Source organism: Salvia hispanica, chromosome 5 (genome assembly GCF_023119035.1).
Source record: "Salvia hispanica cultivar TCC Black 2014 chromosome 5, UniMelb_Shisp_WGS_1.0, whole genome shotgun sequence".
Classification (NCBI taxonomy): Eukaryota; Viridiplantae; Streptophyta; class Magnoliopsida; order Lamiales; family Lamiaceae; genus Salvia; species Salvia hispanica.
Genome location: NC_062969.1, coordinates 4,082,828 through 4,103,856, shown reverse-complemented (window position 1 = coordinate 4,103,856; position 21,029 = coordinate 4,082,828). Strand labels below are relative to the sequence as shown.

General features: G+C 35.2%; 4 protein-coding genes across 4 annotated transcripts; 3 read left to right on the top strand and 1 right to left on the bottom strand.

Moving 5' to 3' along the window:
* Positions 1–133: 133 nt before the first annotated feature.
* LOC125186293 (ubiquitin carboxyl-terminal hydrolase 3-like) lies at positions 134–5,287 on the top strand. Its single transcript, XM_048082645.1, has 9 exons — positions 134–278; positions 578–709; positions 870–908; positions 1,746–1,851; positions 2,965–3,023; positions 3,094–3,168; positions 4,268–4,316; positions 4,809–4,885; positions 5,081–5,287. The coding sequence occupies exons 1-9, from the start codon at positions 216–218 to the stop codon at positions 5,171–5,173; spliced, it is 693 nt and encodes a 230-aa protein (XP_047938602.1). The 5' UTR covers positions 134–215; the 3' UTR covers positions 5,174–5,287.
* A 704-nt stretch (positions 5,288–5,991) lies between these two features.
* Positions 5,992–9,853, top strand: LOC125189012 (microtubule-associated protein RP/EB family member 1A-like). Its single transcript, XM_048086176.1, has 8 exons — positions 5,992–6,300; positions 7,805–7,873; positions 7,957–8,043; positions 8,291–8,397; positions 8,485–8,630; positions 8,707–8,777; positions 9,110–9,223; positions 9,523–9,853. Exons 1-8 carry the CDS (start codon positions 6,193–6,195, stop codon positions 9,664–9,666), a joined length of 846 nt encoding a protein of 281 aa, XP_047942133.1. The 5' UTR covers positions 5,992–6,192; the 3' UTR covers positions 9,667–9,853.
* A 363-nt stretch (positions 9,854–10,216) lies between these two features.
* LOC125189013 (succinate dehydrogenase subunit 5, mitochondrial-like) lies at positions 10,217–12,707 on the top strand. Its single transcript, XM_048086177.1, has 4 exons — positions 10,217–10,453; positions 11,408–11,718; positions 11,791–11,976; positions 12,479–12,707. Exons 1-4 carry the CDS (start codon positions 10,309–10,311, stop codon positions 12,533–12,535), a joined length of 699 nt encoding a protein of 232 aa, XP_047942134.1. The 5' UTR covers positions 10,217–10,308; the 3' UTR covers positions 12,536–12,707.
* Positions 12,708–16,443: 3,736 nt separating this feature from the next.
* On the bottom strand, positions 16,444–18,268 carry LOC125186359 (transcription factor TCP14-like). The gene has a single exon (XM_048082710.1). The coding sequence runs from the start codon at positions 17,925–17,927 to the stop codon at positions 16,797–16,799; it is 1,131 nt and encodes a 376-aa protein (XP_047938667.1). The 5' UTR covers positions 17,928–18,268; the 3' UTR covers positions 16,444–16,796.
* Between the last annotated feature and the right edge of the window lie 2,761 nt (positions 18,269–21,029).

The following is a 21,029-nucleotide window of genomic DNA, read 5'->3' as shown; positions in this document are numbered from 1 at the left end:
TATGATACAATTGGCATTATGAAATTACAAGATAACCAGAATTTGACAAAATTTCAATTTTTATAGTTTTACAGAAATTGATTATATATATAATAACCCAATTAAAAATACTAGTACTAAAAATCTCATATTATTTCAGCATATAAATCAACCAAGCCAAAAACCCAGAGCAAACGGCAAACCCCAAAACCTGAAAAAGAAAAAGGAAAAGAAAAATGGCGACACCTTCTTCGAAGAGATGGCTTCCTCTTGAAGCAAACCCTGATGTTATGAACCAGGTATTCGTGTTCACTTTTTTATCTTTTTTTTTTGTATAAATTTTCATTTTAAGTTTGTTGTAGGCACTAAGCTATATAGTTGTAGATTTTTAAATTTGAATTTGGGTGTTTGGAGTAAAATAGATCTCGATAGTGGTCATCTATGTATTAAAATTACCAAAACACGATGGGATGAATTGTGGAAAGATGAAAAAGCTACTAAAGAAATAGAAAAAAAAAAAAAAAAGATTGAGAAACGGTGTTATGGAGATTTAGTATTTTATGCTGAGTTATTGAAGAATGTTAATTGCGATGAGCAGTTTATTTGGGGACTTGGTGTTTCCCCGGATGAGGCAGAGTGCTTTGATGTTTATGGACTTGATGAAGATCTCTTGGCGATGGTTCCACAACCTGTACTCGCTGTGTTGTTCCTCTACCCCATTACGAAAAAGGTAAATTTACACATTGAGAATTTTCTAATTAAATTGGGATTCACTAATGGCATTTCATTGCAACCTCAAATACTTGCTTAAAATCCATTTTTTTGTTTAAATGTGATAGTTGTATTTGTGCATATGCATATGTGATATGACAATACTGTGTTTGTTACAGAGTGAGGAAGAGAGGATTCAACAAGATAGTTCGACCAAGGTAATTACTACTACCCCAATGTCGTATCAAGAGCTTATTATTTTGGACTAGTATTTTTTTTTGTTCTCAGTTATCTATGAATGGGGTGAGTCATAGTTATTGTCTTTTGAAAAAAGAATTGGAAGCTGAGTAGTTGCTGAGATATCATGCTTACAATTGCATTTACAATTTCCTGATCTGCAGATTTTTTTAACCTAATAATATCATGTCTGTGCAGTCTGTTTCTTAATTATAAGCATGTGTTAATAATTAGTTTCCCTAGTGCTCTAGGCCATTCCTGGACTCTAATCTTGGAAATATATCTATATTATAAAAGTGTCAAGCATCTGTGTCTCTGGAACTCAAACTGCAATGTTGAACGTAAACATTGCAGTTTTTATAAGTCGTTTGCTGGATGCTGGATGTATAGATAATTTAAAGCTAGTTAGGGTGAATGGGTTTCAAGTGATAAAACATCTTATAAAGACATCTACTGATTGATGGAGCTCACTATAGAATCTAGAACGCAATCACAAGGACTTCGAGTAGGCTAGTAGCATTGCCCGCATCCCATTTGTTATCTTTCTAACAGTACTTGCAGTTTTCCACTCTACACCATAAGAAACATAGTCTTATGAATGGTGCTACTACAGAGTATAGATTTGAATGAATCACAAGTTTTAGATCATTTACTTAACCGTGCTCTATAATTTGTAAACTCAGATTCAATAATTAGTTTCCTGAAAATTCTTTGTTTCTGTTGGTAATAAGCACCCGTATACTTGTTATGTATATTAGTATATATGTCCTGGTTGCTTTCTGAATAATGGTATATACAATTTCTGTGGGCTCTTACAGGAATCTATTGGTGGACCTTACTTTATGAAGCAAACTGTAGGAAATGCCTGTGGAACTGTTGGACTTCTTCATGCTGTCGGCAATGTAACTTCTGAGATAAAACTTGGTAAGCTCTAGGGTTTCAAATAGCCTTCTTTGTGATTATTTTCATGTTACGAGGAGTTCTGTGAACCTCATATTCGTACTTTGCCTGAAAAGTCGTCTGCTTTGATTGAACTTTTGAGTCTTGACGTTCAAACAGCCTTTGCAGTTTGCACAGTGTAAAATGTGGGTAATGCTACTTTAGATCATATCTGCTAATACGCATTGCTCAGTAGACCCTTTTTAAGCTTCTACATGGTCAAGTGACTTCAATTAGGGAAGCTATTGGGTGATTCCCGACCCCTTCCTTCATATGTGTCTTTGATTACAAAGCCTGATTATAAACAACTCCTGAAGAGTTGACATATTAATGATCCATTTCTTGTCTGAAAACCAAGGAAAACAAGAATCGAAGGATTGAACAGACGACCAATACTAATAATAGATGATTGTATCATATGAGACATGGGAGGTGGTATTCTGTAGGGACGTCCATTCAGCTCTAAACCAGCTGATTAGAACCAAAAGGTTGTAGCCCGAAATGGATTTGAGCCTTTTGGCCTGAGGAGGCAGTCTGGCTGGCCTGATTGGGTTCCGTACTGGCAGTTTTTAATGTTTTGGGTGATAACTATCCTTGGACAAATCTGATTCATGAATAGTCGGATGCATTGGAAAGCCAGCTCAACAAGAAGAGATGGTGATCATTTCAGTGGGTGTCAATAGGTAATTTAGAAAATCTACTAAGTACTAACATTTATTGTAACTCGTCAGCGCAACCAGCAAGTTAGTAAATGAAGTTGTAGGGTTTGGTCCAATTATTTTTTCTAGCTCATACCCAATTGAACTGAACAGCATAGTGCCATAGACTCAGTTACCCAATTGCTGGATAGAAATCGAGTAGGTTACCCTATTGATATCCCTAGTATGGTGACTACTGACTAGCTGTCGAGTTGATTGTGAGGTTAAGAATATTCATGCTTCGCTTTAATTTCTTCTCTCTCAGGGCTCAGGAATGTGTAATATCTTCAAGAAATGTATTAAAATATGTTCAAATGTGCATGCTTTAAGTTTCTTCCATGAACTGTGATATGCCATGTTTAGGTTGTCAGTTGTCTGTTTTGTTTGTGTTGTTTTCCAGTTGAGGGGTCTTACCTGGACAAATTCTTCAAGGCTACTGCAAATATGGATGCGTCACAGGTCAGAGTGCGCCTTGCCATCTTCTCTGTCTCATTTCCATCTAATATTTCTAAACTAAATGAATCTGCAGCGTGCAACATTCCTTGAAAATGATAGAGAAATGGAAGATGCTCATTCAGTGGCAGCAACTGCTGGTGAAACTGAGGTTAGAGTTGGACATTTGCATGAAATTTAAAGGCATCTACTGTTTCTGTTTTTGTGTCTATTATTGTTTCTGTTTTTGTTTCCTTTTTTTTCTAATCAACAATTTAACCTTCAGTTAACGATGTGACTTGTTAACTGAATTGATGAACCAACTTTTTATATTATCTGTTTTTATATTTTACTCATAATGCACTGTCCATAAGGTATTATAGTTTCCATTCTAGCATGATATAGTATTGTGCATTTAGTGTAATATCTTTCAAATATAGATGAATTCCTTTTCCACTGTAGTTACATTAAATGGGCCGTTCAGTCTTTGACTCTGCTCCTGGCGCAATTTCTTCATTTACCTTAGAAGTTGGGTGCTCACAATCACTTCAAGATTGTCATGTAGTGGTGATAGAGGAATGCCTGTTAGTTATATCGCATACTATATGTATGTGCATGACCAACATGTAAGAACAATAAAAAATACTTGTAAGAATAATGGCGCTGCTACTGGAAAGGGACAGAATATATCGAGCAAGATAGAAAATGAACATAGAGCACAGGAAATATTTTAAATAGAAACTAAAAGAATAGTATAATCATCTTACGAGGCCCTACGGAAACTACCGTCCTATACTACTTTTTCCAAGACCCACAGATCTTCTGAGGAGAAGCTAATATATTACCATTGAAGAAGACTCATTACTCATAACAAACGGAGACTCTTAATCCAAATAAAACTCTATGAGATAACCTTATATCTGAGAAACTCAAACTCTAAGAGATAAACTTATGTCTAACAAACTAATGACTAGACTACTAAAACAATAAACAACTACTAAAAGATAAAACAGAACAGGGAACGAATAATGAATATTGCAGGAAATTGATCAGTATCATTTGTGTTTTCTGTGCACACTGCACACTATAGATCTGTTCAAATGCGACTTGAGATATAGTTTGCATTAATACTCAATACCAAAACTGAGTCATAGAATTTTCTCAGGAAGCAGTTGAATCTTGACCCCTGTTTTGTTTATTTTCTAATTATGAGTTTGTATTATAATATGGATCGAGAAACTAAGAATATTTTTATCCCTTCAATTTGACAGGCATCAGATGATGTTGACACACATTTTATCTGCTTTACATGTGTAGATGGTAAATCTCTCTCTCTCTGTGTGAGTGTGTCATTGTGTTGTGTGAATTTAATTAGTGAAATTGTATTATTGCGATTGTAGGGAAGACTGAAGTACTGGCTCACTTATATGTGCTGTGCATAGATATGTATTTGGATATTTGTTAATTGTTAGTTTCATTGATTTGATAACTATATTCCTTGGGATTAACCTAGATATTGAGTACGACCAGCTCCTAGAATAAAAACTACTGGTTACTTTCACATCTTCAGAATTGCTAATTGACACAAGGTTCAATGTCTGCATGCTATATGGTGGTTCGAGTGGGAGCAGTGTCAAATTAAATGTCTCCATCATAGCATAGTGCATACTTCTACTTCAACTAATAATCTTGGATTGGTTAATCAACAACTGGATAGGCCTTTCCTTCTCACTATTGATTTTTTCACTTGAGGTTGCAATAAGTGAGAACAAATCAACCATATTGATATGCGTTCAACACTTAATTTTATAGGACAACTGTACGAGCTTGATGGAAGGAGGGCTGGGCCTATTTCACATGGCACATCTTCGAGTAACACCATATTACAGGTAATGTTGCTCACTTCTTCCATTCCTCTATGATCTCCACTCTCTTGTTGGAACTAGATGGAAACTCGTCGCTGTGCTTGTGGTAATGGAATGTTGACTACAATCAACTTATGCTGCTTGCATTCCTCCTTGTTTGATGCTCCCGTTTTGCTGTCCTTTGTCATGCTGGTTATTGATATGCAATTTTGATCACAGGATGCTGCTAAAGTTATTCAAAAGTTTATCCAGAAAAACCCTGATTCAATAAACTTCAATGTTATTGCTATTTCGAAGAAAACTGGAGCATAGAGATGTTTCAAAGAGTGATGTGTTGGTAGGAACAGCAACTTTTACTTTCTTGTGGTTATGAACCCAGAGCTTCTATTACTATATGAATGCGGTAGTTTGCATTTTCTCTTTCCATTCTTAATAAAGCAATCATGCTGTGTTTCTATAATCTAAAATGTTGTGCTATGTTTTTTATTTATTTTTTAATTCTTGTTTTATCTATTCCTAAGATTTGGGTTTAAATGTACCGCTTGGGTTTAGGGTATTTATTCCGTTTATGTTAAGGAAAATTAAAAATATCAATAATTTTTTTATTGTAACTAAATACTACATAAAATAGAACAAACAATGCTAGACAATGACGAAGCTCATATACTATCTACTATTCACATCATGAAACTCATGGCTGACCAAGTAAAAGTAAAACTCAAACTAAAAAATACTCCACTAATTAAAAGAAGATGGATTATCATACTGAAACGTGTAATTTAGAAAAAAATGATTTGATGAATTGTTGGTTAATTAAACTTTGATTTATCTTGAAGTATTAAATATGATTTTAAAAATTACACGATACCTCAAAACCAAACTTGAAAAATTTAAGTTTGGATGCAAATCGGTTCATAGATAGAGCCCAGATAACTCAATCCTTTATCCACAATTTTTTTGATATTCCAATTATAGAAAATAATTTATGTATACAATTCAATAGTCGTCAATGAATTTGAATTAAAAATACAACGGACGTATCTTAATTTGAGAGAAAATAGCAACAAATCCTAGTCAGTCACGTGTTTTTTAAAATTTCAAACCAAGATTTCTTCACTGGAATCATATTTCTTAATTTGAATTAGAAAGATACCATGGCTTAAATAAGCTCTCTCTCTTCCTGTTCTCTCTCCAAACGAGGTCACTTGTAACCAAATCATATAGTGGAGACCTGCATTTGCATGTAGAAATCTGGAATTAGCTTTGGAGAATTTCGAGAGGGGTTGTTCCTTTGCTTTCTCATACTTCTATTCCCTTTTCAACTAGAAAAAATGGCAGCAACTATAGGGATTATGGATAGTGCATACTTCGTTGGGAGAAATGAGATCCTTGGCTGGATCAATGACAGACTTCAGCTCAATCTAACTCGTATTGAAGAGGTAAATTGAAATATATTCGCAATGTGTGAAGAAAACCTATTTTGAGATTTGCTTTTTTCGCTAACTTTTTTGTAAAGCAATTTCTATGCTCCTATGTAATTCTCCATTTGATTAGGCGTGTGCTGGCTGATATTGTTTGTTTACAGTGGGTTGGTAGAAATTATTGCAGTCGAGATTTCGCCTTGTGTCCAATTCTGAAATAATTTGGTTTAATTCATAAATTAGGTGACGGAAATATGTAGATTTAGTCGAATTTCTTGTGATAATTTTACCATTTTGTTAATGTATTGTTTTGGAGGGTGTTGCTGAAGCTGTTGGTTGAAAATATGATTGAGAAATATACTGTAGAACTTTTTGAGGATTTCATTCTATTTGAAAATGCATAGTCAAACAAAGAAGTAGCTGTGTGTGTAGGTCCAAGTTACATAGATTATCTGCACTAACCAAGCTTCTTTCATGCTTTTAATCAAGCTCTATATTTTCATCATATCATGTAAATGTTAGGAAGTATTTGCAGGTTGAACTAGATGTCGTGAAATACTAGACATCATTCTGATCAGCCACTTATTGAGGCAATACTTTCGATTCAGAGACATTTAGTTGTGCACAAAATCTAATAGCTAACCTTCTGTATAGACTGTGGTACTCTCTTGCCACTTCATTTTGCGAGGACTGCTATCTGGATTTACACTGATGAAGCATGTGACACACTGTACCAAACAAATTGTGAATGGTGCTTTAATTATGAGTGTTTTGTTTATGCATTATGGTAAAAGCCAACATATATCTCATTGCAGATTGGCAACATATGTTTGATTGGTAGTATTATTCTTTGTTTTAATCTATCTCTAACTGTGATATCCAAAGATGATTTTTGTTTTACAATTGATCTTTCTAGATGTTTACGTACTAAATCAATAAACTTCAACTGCTTTTGAAAATGTGTCGCTAGTTCACTTTTAAGTGCATGACACAAATTAACTGCAAATTTGTAGGCATATGAAATACAGATGATTTAGTATTTGGATACTGGAAACTAGTATCCTGCATTTACCACAATTATCAGAGTATGGCTGTTAGTGGACCGAACAATCAGTATTGCATACAGTATATATCAACCTACCATTAGATGTTCTCCCTGTACATTTTGTAGAGGAGAGCCTGTTAGCAGCAGAAACTTTGATAAATCTTCCTATCAGTGGCTAGGATGCTATCACTGACGTTTGTAATGAAGCTCATTTAAAGCATATTTTACAGAATTAACTGAAAAGAAGGAAGAATAACTCCTCTTTTTTATGTAGTAGTACTAATTTGGATAATGTATATCTATTATCTGTACATGTAGAAATATGTATATAGGAACACAAATATATATTAACACCGCCTTTTTCTATCATCTTGTGTAAGATTATATGTGAATGCTATATGTCCTTTTTCTTTGACTGAAGCGTTACGCTTGGTTGATATTGTGTTATATTCTCACTATATGTGTATCCCCATACAGGCTGCATCTGGGGCTGTGCAATGTCAGATGATGGACATGACTCACCCAGGAATTGTTCCTATGCACAAGGTGATGACTTCATTGTCCCACTTTCTCCTGTTTTTGCTCACGTCCCACAATGTCGAGGCATTTCTGACATCATTCAATTGTAGGTGAATTTTGATGGTAAGACTGAATATGATTTCATCCAGAATTACAAAGTGCTTCAGGATGTTTTTACAAAACTCAAAATTGATAAGGTACTCCTTTGCGTGGTGCACCTATTCTGTTTAATTTTGTTTTCCATCTAAGTAGAATTACTACTATGAGATTGAGAACACATATCCCAACACACATTCCAATCATTAATAAGCTTCATTTAACCTTTCTTGCCATGTTTTATTGGAGTGTAAAGTCTTTGACATATATTTTTGCCCTACCACAATTCCAGCATACTCTACATGAAAATCACATTACTTTTCTTATTTCACTTTTTAATTGTTGCAGCATATTGAGGTCAACAGACTCGTCAAAGCGAGAACATTGGACAACTTGGAGTTCCTGCAATGGCTGAAACGCTATTGTGATTCTGTAAACGGGGGCCTAATGAATGAGTAACCACCTCCTTTAACTGCTGATTTTAGATTCCACCTAACTGAAATTAGTCAATGAATCACACATTCTTTTTCTTGAGTTTCCAGGAATTACAATCCTGTAGAGCGCAGAACTAAAGGTGGTAATAGAAGTGTCAGGGGTCCCCTGAAGAACTCTAAGTCATTACAAACAAACAACTCTGTGAACTCCAGCTCATACGATGCAGATCAAGTGGCTCTTAGAAGTAGTACAAGTAATAACTCTGCCTGTTCTTTTTCCCATTTTCTTTGTAACTTAAGCTTTCATGCTCAACAAATTCTGACCTTCAGGCACTGGCGCGAAGCATATGAAGCCAGGGGCCAATGATACCTCGTCCAAGGTCCAATCAATGACCAAGGAGGTAATACCAGTGGACTTTTTTTCGTACACTATTTTCTAAAATGTTGCTATTGGCCTTATCAATTTCAGCTTGTGTATCAATAGAAAACATCTTTACGTGACATTTTCCTGCCAGTCTCATGTTCTGGAGATAGATATGCTTGCTCTGTACAATGATCTACCATTACTTTTGTGTACTCAAATAATCTGTAGTTGTATTATTTTTCTTGGCCATCCCTTTGCAACTTTTCTGCTATTTATGTTTGACAAACGACCTTGTAAATCCAGTTTTTTATCATTGCTTTCTTTAAACGTTGATGTTTTGCTTTGTTTGATGATGTTATGTAATTTCAGATAACTGATCTCAAAGTTTCAGTCGATCTCTTGGAAAAGGAAAGAGACTTCTACTTTGCCAAATTACGTGATGTGGAAGTGCTTTGTCAGGCTCCTGAGTTAGAAAATCTTCCGGTAAGCAGTCCTTAGCACAATCACATTTCCTGGTACTAGTGTACTATAATTGTCACACGACACAAACCCAGTAGTTCTTTCTGAACTCTCAGCTTGTGCTGTATATGTTAAGTTAACACGACGACCTCATAATCACAAACACTCTTCTACCTGTCAACTACCGTCATTGTGACTGTGTGATGCACATTTGAGTCGAGAAGCTTAAAAAGTTTGTGTAACAACGTAGTTACCATGATGTCATCTATCCTTGTTCTCTTTTCTAAACCAATACCTAACTCATTGGTATATGCATGTTGCAGATGGTTGTAGCAATAAGGAAGATTCTATATGCTGCAGACGAGAACAAGGACGCACTTGCAGAGGCGCAAGAAATAGTGTCTGAGTTGATGAATGCAGAGCAAACTGGGTTATCCGATGATAGCGTGAAAACTAACTCAGAGTAGTTTAAAAGGAGGTGACATGGAAGAAAGGATGCCAATTCTCTTAATTGCATCATTCTAGTTCAGTAAATCTGCTGAATTTGGAAAGCATTGTAACTTTTGTTGGAAATTTGTGTGGCATTTTGTTCTACAATTTATGACAATTTCTGGAATTCTGGTTTCTTATTAATGAACTTTCATCTTTGACCGATTTGATATCCTAAGTCCATGTTTGGTAGGGGTGATATCTCACGATTTCCATCCCTAGTGAGTTATCACCCCTCTGACCGATTTGATATCCAAATTGTATGAAACATCTGAATCAATTTCTCGATGATAGTATTGAAGGTATTTAACCTTTTGTATTTTGACCTTTATTTGTGACATTGGTCAGAAAAAATTGTAAACTCTCGTACAAATTGAGTAGTGTAGGTGATAATTTTGAATGATGAATTGCTAGTAAAGTTTGAATAAAATATACAGGATACAAACGAAATAGTAATAGATGAAATATTTATATTTTGGAGGGTTAAAATGTTAGTGGAAAATTGCAATATTCGCATTAGTAAAATTATTTAATATTGAGGGGAATCAATCGACTCCAAACATCTTAAATTGATAAATTCGACCATCAAGCCGAGCATTGAGGTTCAATTGAGGAAAGAGATGGAGAAAATGATGTTGATGAGATCGTTGAGCCGGTTAATCGTGCGCAGATCTCAAGTGTTTTCATCCTCCGCCGCCGCTAACCAAAAAATCCGCCACCTCCACTTCTCGTCTCCGTCAGTCCCCGCTTCTTCTCCGAATCAAAGTAATTATCTTTTTATTTGTTTTTTTGTTTTGGATTATCTGTGTTGAAATTGAGGCCTGTTATTGTTCTATCTCGATATGGGCGATGGATATGGCAATTCTCTTGGTAATCTGTTGTTTTTCATTTCTGTGTTGCTTTTAGTAAATTTCAGCGTTTTTTTGGTGTGGAATATAATGAGATATCGTTTTGCGATTGCTATGTTTCCAGTAACAGGCGCAATAGGGTTTTCTGGATTTTTTAATCTAAAAGAGATGGGCTTAGTTTAGCTATAATCGGATTCCTTCTCATTTTTTAAGTGCATAATCAGTTTTATCGTTAATGAAGGATGAAATTAACGAAATTGTTAATTTTCTACTCATATTGCTCTTGAGTTTTGTAAGAAGCAAAAAGAAATAGTACTAGGAACTTTCTTCATTATGTTCCAAAATCTGTATGTGAACTGAAACCTTTATGAGCTGATTTTTGTATGTGTTTTTAATCAATGATTTATCTCGACACTCTAAGGAAGAAGGCGAAGGAAGTGTTTCCATTCCCATGCTCAGTTCCCTAGAACTTGTTATTTTTTGCTTCTGTTTTCAATCTGCAACATTTACTCCACTGTTATTAGGGATGAATATCTTCTATTTATACTTATCAGTGGACATGATGCACATGGGTATAGTTTTACAGAACATGGTCTAGGGTGGTGAAATCAGGATAATTTTCAGGTGGACACCGATCATACTATGGCCTACTTGCATCTCTCTCTAATAGAAATTATGCGCAGGAAAAATTGATTCATATGTCATTATTGTAATACATACTGTTTAATCAGAGCCTGTTATGATACGTTTTCTTGACTATTCCTTTTATGATATGTTTCATAAGCTGTTTCTATGGCTATCTTCACCTAGATTAACAGATTCTTTTTTTGGTGCATGCCACTTATGTACTTTTGGTATTTCTCACCTATAGATTTCCAGCATCCTTTTGCACAACACCTATGCGGTATTCGCTCTTTCAGTCACGATATTTCCAATTTCCCTGCGATTGAGGACCCGCAGATTAAACGTGCCTTCAAAGACTTGATGGCTACAAACTGGGATGACCTCTCACCAGCAGTCGTCCATGACGTGAAGAAGGCATTATCCAAGAGCACTGAAGACAAATCTGCCCAAGATGCCCTGAAAGATGTTTTCCGAGCAGCAGAGGCTGTTGAGGAATTTACGGGGATTGTCATGTCTTTGAAAATGGAATTAGATGATGCCATTGGACTTAGTGGCGAGGTAATATGAATTATGATGGTTTTGATTCTGTAGTATGTTTCCTGGTTGTGTCTGATAATCGGGTTTTGGCAGAACGTGAGACCACTGCCAGAAGACTATCAGAAGGCAATTAAGACACTCTTCAGCAGATACAATGACTATTTGGCTGCATTTGAGCCAAAAGAAACCTATTTGAAGAAGAAAGTCGAGACAGAGTTGGGATCAAAGATGATATACTTGAAAATGAGGTGTGGTGGCCTTGAAGCTGACTGGGCAAAGGTATAATTCCTCTTTCATAATTATTGATGCAAAAACTTGAGTTTTTTCGTAATGCGTCCAATTAACATTTCATCACTTAGGGTTTTTGATGAGCCTTGTAAAGTTGAAAACAACCAAATTACTTTTGAATATAAAGGGGAAAACGTAAAAACTTGTTGCTGATGATAGTGGAGCGTACATTCAATTACTATCACATAGGTATGATATCATTTTGATGATTGTCCTCCAGCAGAGATATGCACCCATATGCTTCTTATCTTTGGGACGTAAAACAATTTGTAAGCCTGAATGATTAGGTAAATCTTAAATCGGGAGCTAGCCACACCCACTTGTAGGAATTTTAGCTTCCACCATTCTTGTCAATTAGCTCGAGGTTAAGGATTGAGTTTCTGGCACAAAATATTTGTTTCCTGCAAATATTATTACTGATCTCACAATCGGAAACCTTGTCACTGCTTAAAAACGTGAATTTATCTTTGCTTTCCTTTTCATGAAATTGCAGGTTACAGTCCTCGGAACTTCTGGACTCTCTGGTTCTTATGTTGAGCAACGAGCATGAACTTCAGAAGACAGGTCACGAAATATCTGCTTCTGTAGTTATATGCAATTTTTAAACAGTTGCTGTTAAAGAAGGTTTCTTCTGCCATTTTTCGGTTTCTTGTAACTTGTATGCTGAAACTAGTCGTACCATAAAGTTAGTCTAATAAAAATTACAGCAAACTTCTATGCTCTCTGATGTTGTTTTGATTATTCCGAGTCTGTGTTTGATTGGATTATCAAGTTTTTTTAGTTACATCTTCATATTAGTGTTGCATTTGAAAAGAATCAATAACACCTTTTGTGTTCTAGTCTCCCAGACTGAAGTTGTTCTTGATGATTCTTCCCCTCGTTTATATATGGCTTATTTGTTTTATTAAAATAACCATCTTTTATCCATTTGGATTAGTTAAAACCAATTTTTGAACTAAATACTACTATAAGGTATTAATATTTGAGGGTATGAACGTGGAGGAGTAGACATAAGGGACCATGCAATGGGGGCAAAGGCCAATAAATGGTCCCATTAATTTTGAAAATTTCGACCACTCTTTAAGTTAATGTTACAAATTATTGATTATGATGCTCTATGCATAGTTGGCTTCTCGAATTAACTTTGTAATGTTTCACAAAATAATAAATAAATTAATACTGACATACTCATAATTTCGCATTTTCCTGTCTGGCAAAATGACATTTCTAAAACTTGATTTGATAGAAGTGGAACATATTCTGCACTATACAAATTACAATTTAACACTCATTTCTTTTAGCTATATTATAGGGAGTAGAATATGGTTGGACAATGTAATATAATTATTTTGATACCCGTTTTTATATTACAATAGTTTATTTATTGATATTAAATATAGTAACATACTAACATGATATCGCGTGACAGTCCCAAAATGCATGGGACAATCATATTTTCTAGCTAAGTCTTCGTGAAAATGTTTCACACAGAAAAGTTCCTTTAGGTAAATGTTCGAATAATAATTTTGGCCTATGGTAGTACTTCGAGTCAATCCATTTTTATTCACAGAATACTATTCCAATTTTTGTAATAATTTACTAAACTATCCTAATTTCATTCACAGAACACTATTCTTAAATTAAATGCATAATTAGGCTAATTAAATATTTAAGTAAAGGTTTTTATATAGGTATAGATTAGTGGATCATCATAGTGTATTATGATGTATACATTTCTTAATAACAAGCAAAGTACAATTTCCAAACTAAACAAAACTATCAAATGATCAATCACGACCCTAAGTTTATTCCTGAAGATTTATGTCATTATAGAACAAGACCCACAAACACAATCATATGTGGACCAATAGAAGTGAATCAAATAAACGCCAACTAATGGAAAATCATTAGGAAGATGAAGTGGGATTAGTGGACGTTTTAGAAAGCCAAATTTAGCAAAAAAAATATTGTACATGCTAACGACTTAAGACGTTTCAATTAGGCCCCAAAAATATTCGACGTAGACTAGTTAATAAGGGTTAGTTTCCTAAGAGAAGACAAAAAATCACATAAATACTAATTTTGAGGTTACAAGATCTCAAGTAATGGGACCTAATTAGTTGTACAAAAATTGGTCCCAGCCCCATGTGACATTTTAGTACGGCAATATGACATATTGTATGTCAATATATTATGATGTTATGACACCAAACATCAATCCCAATTAAAAATCGCACAATAAAAAGGCTGGTGAAATAGATGGTGTTTAATGGATCCCAAAGCCAAGTTGCATGGAAATGCCCAACTGCTTTTCTTGGATGTTGCACCACTTGATTATGGATTTTTTTTTATATCTTGTTTGGAATAAAACAAACTAGAGGAGGACTTCTTTTTATGTCGATGTATTAGGTTCATACTTTATGGGATTATATAAAGAAGAAGAAATATATCGCTTATTTGCTATGTATAGCTAATGAAGAAAAGTAATCACTTTATAAATATGAAATACAACATTCTTCTTGATTTTGATTTGAGTATAAGTTTGTGTGTTGAATAAGAATATTATTGTAACCGTTTAATTTGAACGGTCACACAATCACACACTCAGATCTTCGTGTAATAGGCGAATCACAAATTTTTTTTGAATTCATGTATTTGCATAAATGTTACAATCTAGGGGGGATGGTGAGGTGTTCGTGACATGTCATCACACGTTAGACAATTTTGTCGAAAAACTACCTTACTTAGCAAGCATCATCACATGTATCCTGCAAACCTTTGTAGACGACTAATGTGATAATAATGATGAGTTACCAAATTTGTAGTAGTATATTAAAAAAAATGAGATGAAATTGAAAATAGAGGAGTCATGAATTGGAAGGAGACCATGTATTTAATATCCAACAGTGAGGTCTTGGAAATGCCAGCAAATGGTTGCACTTTAGTGTTGGAATATAGTTAGATTTACGACAAGGATGATTGATTTACATAAAAGTAGAAATAGATAAGTCGAAGCTAGCTAGGCTTGGGTGTGACATGTTACAAAGAAAACGTACGTGAAGCTAGTTTGAGTTAACTTAACTATTATGGTGGTCCATTTATGACTTTTCTTTTGCATCTATGTTTCTGTTTTTTTCTCATTCTTGAAATGGACGGCTATTATTTTGCTCAATTAAAGTAGTATTCGATGTTATTGTTTGACTTGTATGTATATTGTATAGGCTATGTGCATATTTTGAAAATTTATAAAGCTAGACGCCAAAGCATGTTTAATTTTGAACTTGCCATTTCAATACTCTCCTCCTAACTACCCAAAAATGTGTAGTGAGAGTGACTTATTACTGAATCTAATTGCGGACCCTTGGGACGAGACGAGTCGAGAACGGGACACGTTGCGAGCGTTCCGCCCCGATCATGTGATATAAATGTGGCAAATTAAGTTAAAGAAACCCTAAACATCTATCTATACACATTTTGGATAACTTAGACTACTCTTTCAATAGAGCTAATTGTCATGGGCCCATGAGAAAATCAATGGTCTAGATCAAACCCAAGTGGGCCAGACTTAGTGGGCCAAACTAAAACCCACCACCGATCTCCTTGGCGCCAGCTATGCCTCCTCTTTTTCTTCCATTATTATTATAACGAAATTATAAAAGAAAAGAATAGATATTTTAATTTGGCAAATTTTCCAGCATGTGGGACCCACCACCTGAGCCAACACCTGGAAGCTGATAAGGTATGGGCCCCCACGCAGCCCAATTACCCTGGCCCATCACTCCTCAACACTTTAAAATATGAAAAAGAAATTTCTTTTAATCATAGACTGCAGTCAAAAATAAAAATAAATCATGGTAAGAAAATATTAAAAAAAGGAGACTGAGATTTCATCACTTTGTGATAGGTTTCCTATGCTAATGTCACTGTTTCATTTCCCCCAAACTAGTACACAACTATTTTCTGCAACTGTTTCGATCTCGATTTACATATTGTATGCACTAGTAGATAGAGTAAATAGAAATTACATATGGTGGTAAAGATAGACCCATACTATATAACGTGGGAAATATTAGAAATTTTACTACAAGGTCAAACTTTGACCTTTACCCTTGTTATATAAAGTAGGATGGATCGTTAGATGCTAGAATTAAATATCAAAAGTACATATTGAACATGCATTTAGCTTGTTTTTGTGAAGCAAACCTACCACAATTGATACAAGAAATAAAGTACTTGGATGTAGCTAGTGAAATTTAATAAAGTTATAATTAAGTATATTTGGGAATCACTAGTGAGATCTAATTCTTCACCACTTATAGGAAAGTTATGAGTTTATTCAAGAAATTTAATTCTTCCATTGCTCACAATTGATGATATAGAATGAAAATGTGTAGGGTGTGGGAGACTCTATTTTGCACTTAAGAGAATAAATATACGTATGTAGAGGTAACATGCAAATAATCAAATCATACAATTACATTTATCTCATTGTAATTTGATGATCTTTAAAGATCATCAAATTAACCATATATAGTGATGAAATATTGTGTCGACAGGAAGGAAAGAAAAGGAGCAAAAATCAAATTGTGACTACTTCACAAAATCAGCTCAATAATCCCAACTGTTAAAAACATGTCCTTCCCCAAACCCTAAAAATCATCTATATTTATCACACACCACTTGAAAAAAATTGAAAAAAAAAACAAACCCAAAAAAAAAAAAAAGAGTTGATGAATTTTTGAAGAGAGTAATAAATTAATCAAACCTCACTTGTGTGTTTTACACATCCAAACTACACAAAACACCCCTCCTCACGAGTGGTGGCTGGTGTCTTCGTGCCGATCATCGCCCCCGTGGGACCCACTCGCCTGCGAATCCGACATTCCTCCACCTCCTCCTCCTCCTCCCCGGTACTGATTCAACCCCGCCAGCATACCTAATTGCCCCTCCCCCATCCCATTCCCTCCGCCACCGCCGCCGCCTAATTGCTGGCTCGGCAGCAGCGCCACCGGCGCCGGAAAGTTCATGAAATGCAAGCCGCTGGAGACGCTCCCTCTATACAAAGCGGCGGCGGCGTTGCTATTATTGATGCTCGGAAACGTCCAAATCGGATCGCCTCCGATGACCTGATTGTTATTCGAATTCGCCACCATCCAGAAATTGGCCGGAATCGAGGCGTGGCTGGCCGGCATCGCTCCGGTGCTCGATTGCAGCAGGTAGCTCCCCATCTGGTGCTGCTGCGGGTGAATCTCCTGCTCCGCCCTCCTCTTCCGCCCCATGCCGTCGTCCAGCTCCGTCAAATCAATCGAATTTTCCCGCGCTTCCTGCTTCGCCTGCATCAAGCTAGGGTTTAGGTTCGCCGCCGCCGCCTGAAAATTGAGGAGCGTGGCGCCGGGGGAGGCGTCGGAGGAGAGGGGGAAGAGCCCCCGGCGCTGCGACATGGCGTAGCTGGGGCTGAAGTAGGTGGATCTCAGCTGCGACGGCACCGACATGCTCGACCCGGAGCTGCGGAGGGATATGTTGAGCGAGGTGAAGTTCGCAGGGATGGTGCCCGTCCCCGTGGCCGCGATCACGGCCGGCTCCGCCTGCTGGAGGAGCCACTCGATGGTCTCTCCGTCCGATTTGTGTCCCAGCTCGCGCGTCAGCTGGAAAACCCTAGCCGCGCACAGGGCCGGCATGCGGATGCGACGCCCCCGCCCGTCCACCTTCGTGTGCCGGTCTTTTGTGGATGTGCGCTTCGGAGGCGGCTTTTTGGATGCCTCCGTGGCGGTGACCATTTGGAGAGAGGCGGAGGCGGAGCGATTAGGGTTTGAGGGTGGGGCGGAGTCGGAGGCGGAGATGGATTCATCTTCTTTCTTTTCTAGTAATTGGAAGGGGAAATTAGGGCGGTTGTTGTTGTGGTGGTGGTGGTGGTGGTGGAGATGATCATCACCTCCTTCCATGATCACATTTAGATATAGTAGTAATAAGAAATGGGATTTTTTGTGATACTATAAGTATAACCCCACTTCTTAAAATTAAAAGCCTTTCTTTTTTTCAAAAAAAAAGGAGTGTATATATATGGAGGAGTAGAGGTTGATTTAATTTAATGCTTGTGTGTGTATGTGTGTGATATAAGGAGAAAATGAAATAAAAAAGAGGGGAATGCTTGATTCTATTTTCTTCTCTCTTTTGGGATGGTGGCCTGTAATTCCTCTCACATTCTAAGTGCTTCTTGCTTCAACAATGGAAGAGAGAGAGAGAGGGGATAAGAGAGGAGGACAAGCTTTAAGCAACAAAGATAATGAGTGGGAATTATATGGGGTGAGCTTTAAAAAGCAAGAAAAAGAAAGCAAAAAAAGAAAACTAAATTGCAAATGGGAAAAAGAAAATACTTGCTTTTGTTAGGGCTTGTCTTTTTGACAAAAAAACCCTTTGTTCATAACGATATTCTGCGATCATTCTTAATTTTTATCTATTTATTCATTCTTCCTTTTTTGGGGGGGTTTGGTGATAATTATGGTAGTTAAATGGGATTATATTATATCCATTTCTCTTTCATCTTTTATCTCTGGCCAACTCAAATCTCTAACAATGAATGATATTCTTACACCATTCAATAGATCAACCAGTACACTTAAAACTTGATTTATAGACATTTACTAGTACTTTATGTCCAAAATTAAATAGGATAAATTAATTTCTTGAAAATATTTACTACTATATGTTTTTTATATTATTGTGGTTGGACAGAAGCTTTGGTTCAGAGTCCACGTGAGGTGCTCTTTTTATCATTCAATCCGTAAAGACAATGGTGTCCAAAATGGGACCCAATCTCAAGTCAAAAAAATTGAGAGAGACTTAGCAAAAAGAAAATGATTTAAATGAGAGACCTAATTCATGTAATCATTTCATTTTGCCTTTGGCTCTTTGCCTTTGCTCTGCACCTTTGAGCCTACTTCGGGATTCCTGCTGGAATTTGCTTTTTGGGCACTTGTTAATTAATTACCCTTAATCAATGTTATCTATAAACTAAACATTCTTTGCTTGCTATATCAACCACTTTTAATTTTATTGTGATGCTGGCACACCAATCTTTTTGGGAAGCAAAATGATGTACTTCAATTTTTAAATTATCCTATATTATTGTATATTTGTGACACTGCAGAGAACATTGATTTTTTATGAAAACATTATGGAGAAGTTGGGTGAATGCAGAAAAAGATTTTCTGGGAAATTATTTATCTCTGGGACAGGAATTCAATGCAGGTTTGCAGGAGATAATTGAATAATTTTTAGATATAATTAGCAATATGTTCATGTTTTGTTTTTCTGGTAGCTTATTTAAAAAATATATTATGGCATGCATGTAATGTAATCAATATCTGCTACAATTAATTTTATTCAAGAATTGCATGTATAAATTACTAATTTGGTGATGATGAAGCAACTGGTGCACTAACAAATTGAGCGCTCCATGTAAAAAAACCTCTCAATTCAAAAAACATTAATTTGATTCTTTATCGAGGAATAAAAAGTATTTCAAATTTGATCTTTTAGAGAAAAAGCTGATTAAATTATTAATGTTTCATGAGAAATTAATTTGCTGTCCTCATTTTGTAGTAATAGTTTATCATCTTTACATTACCCATTAAAAAAACTGGTGGTTAAAAACTTGATATAATTAGCTGATTTGTGACTGCTGAGTGCTGATTGCCGATCGATAGCGATTTATAAATGCAAGCGCTTATAGTATTTATTAATATTTCATTCAATTAAAAACACTTTTCAAAATGAAATTAATAATTCTTAATAAACGAAATAAAAGAAAAATATTGAGAAAAAAGAGGATAAAACTCGATTAGATTCTTCATAAGGTAATTATACATATAAAGAGTATAGCTAATCATAAAATGTTTTTATTTTGTCCAATTTCTAGTTTTAATTTAGTTTATCGTTCGAATCTCTATATTTCAAGGAAACAATTAGTGCATACAAGAATATGCAATATTCAAAATCGGTCGGCATATATAATATAACAAAAATTGATGGATATTTAACATCATAATTACACATTGTGGGGGAAATCTTAAATAGGTTGAATCATGCTACATTTTTTATTTGCACACACCTTTTTGGGTGACTTGGAATTATTATAATTAATGGTGTGGCTGCAAGACTGTCACCTCTTCCATTTTATAAATATTTTGCACCTTCAAATACTTTTATATCACAGAAAAAAATGTTGATAGTAGCTCAAATGAATTTTTTATATGACTGAAATATAAACATGTTTAGTTAGCAGGACTATTATTAGTTGTATTTAAGTGTGCACAAAAACATAATTGGGCCGACACATCCAATTTGGGTATCAAATTCAAATTGTATGACTATTTAGACGACGTTGTTTCTGGGCGCGTTTGATAAGTTAGTAATACATACCAAGATAGAGAATTATATATGGATATTTTTAATTGTTTGATAACATAGTTAAGCTTAACTCATAGCCCAATATAAGACAAGGGTCCTACCCAATCTTACCAAAAATTATAACTTTAACCATGTTTATATAACCCACCAATTTGTCAATTTAAACCATGTTATATAATGTACCATACAAATTTAGATAATTTTTTTCAATCAAACAACAACGGAAAAAAATCATGTCTTTGCATATCTTGACATAAAGCTCATATTTCTTATCTTGTTTTACATATCTTCTCATATTCCATCTTTTTTATCGAACGAATATTTTGTTAAATAGTAGTATTACTTAATTTAATTTGGGTATCAAATTCAAATTGTAAGACTTATTTAGGTGAGCATATTTAGGACTATTATGTATAAATCGAGTCAATAATTACAATCGGATTTGAGATCAATAACATAAATTATTAAAATTGCCGTAAAATTAATGTTCAGAGTATTGTTATTTTAACATAAATAATGGAATAACGATAGATTTGAAATTTCGAAAATGTTAATTTATAGTATAGTGTATTTAATTGTTCAAGTAGCATATGTACACGTGTATAGTAAAACCATATTATTAAAGAAAATGGTTG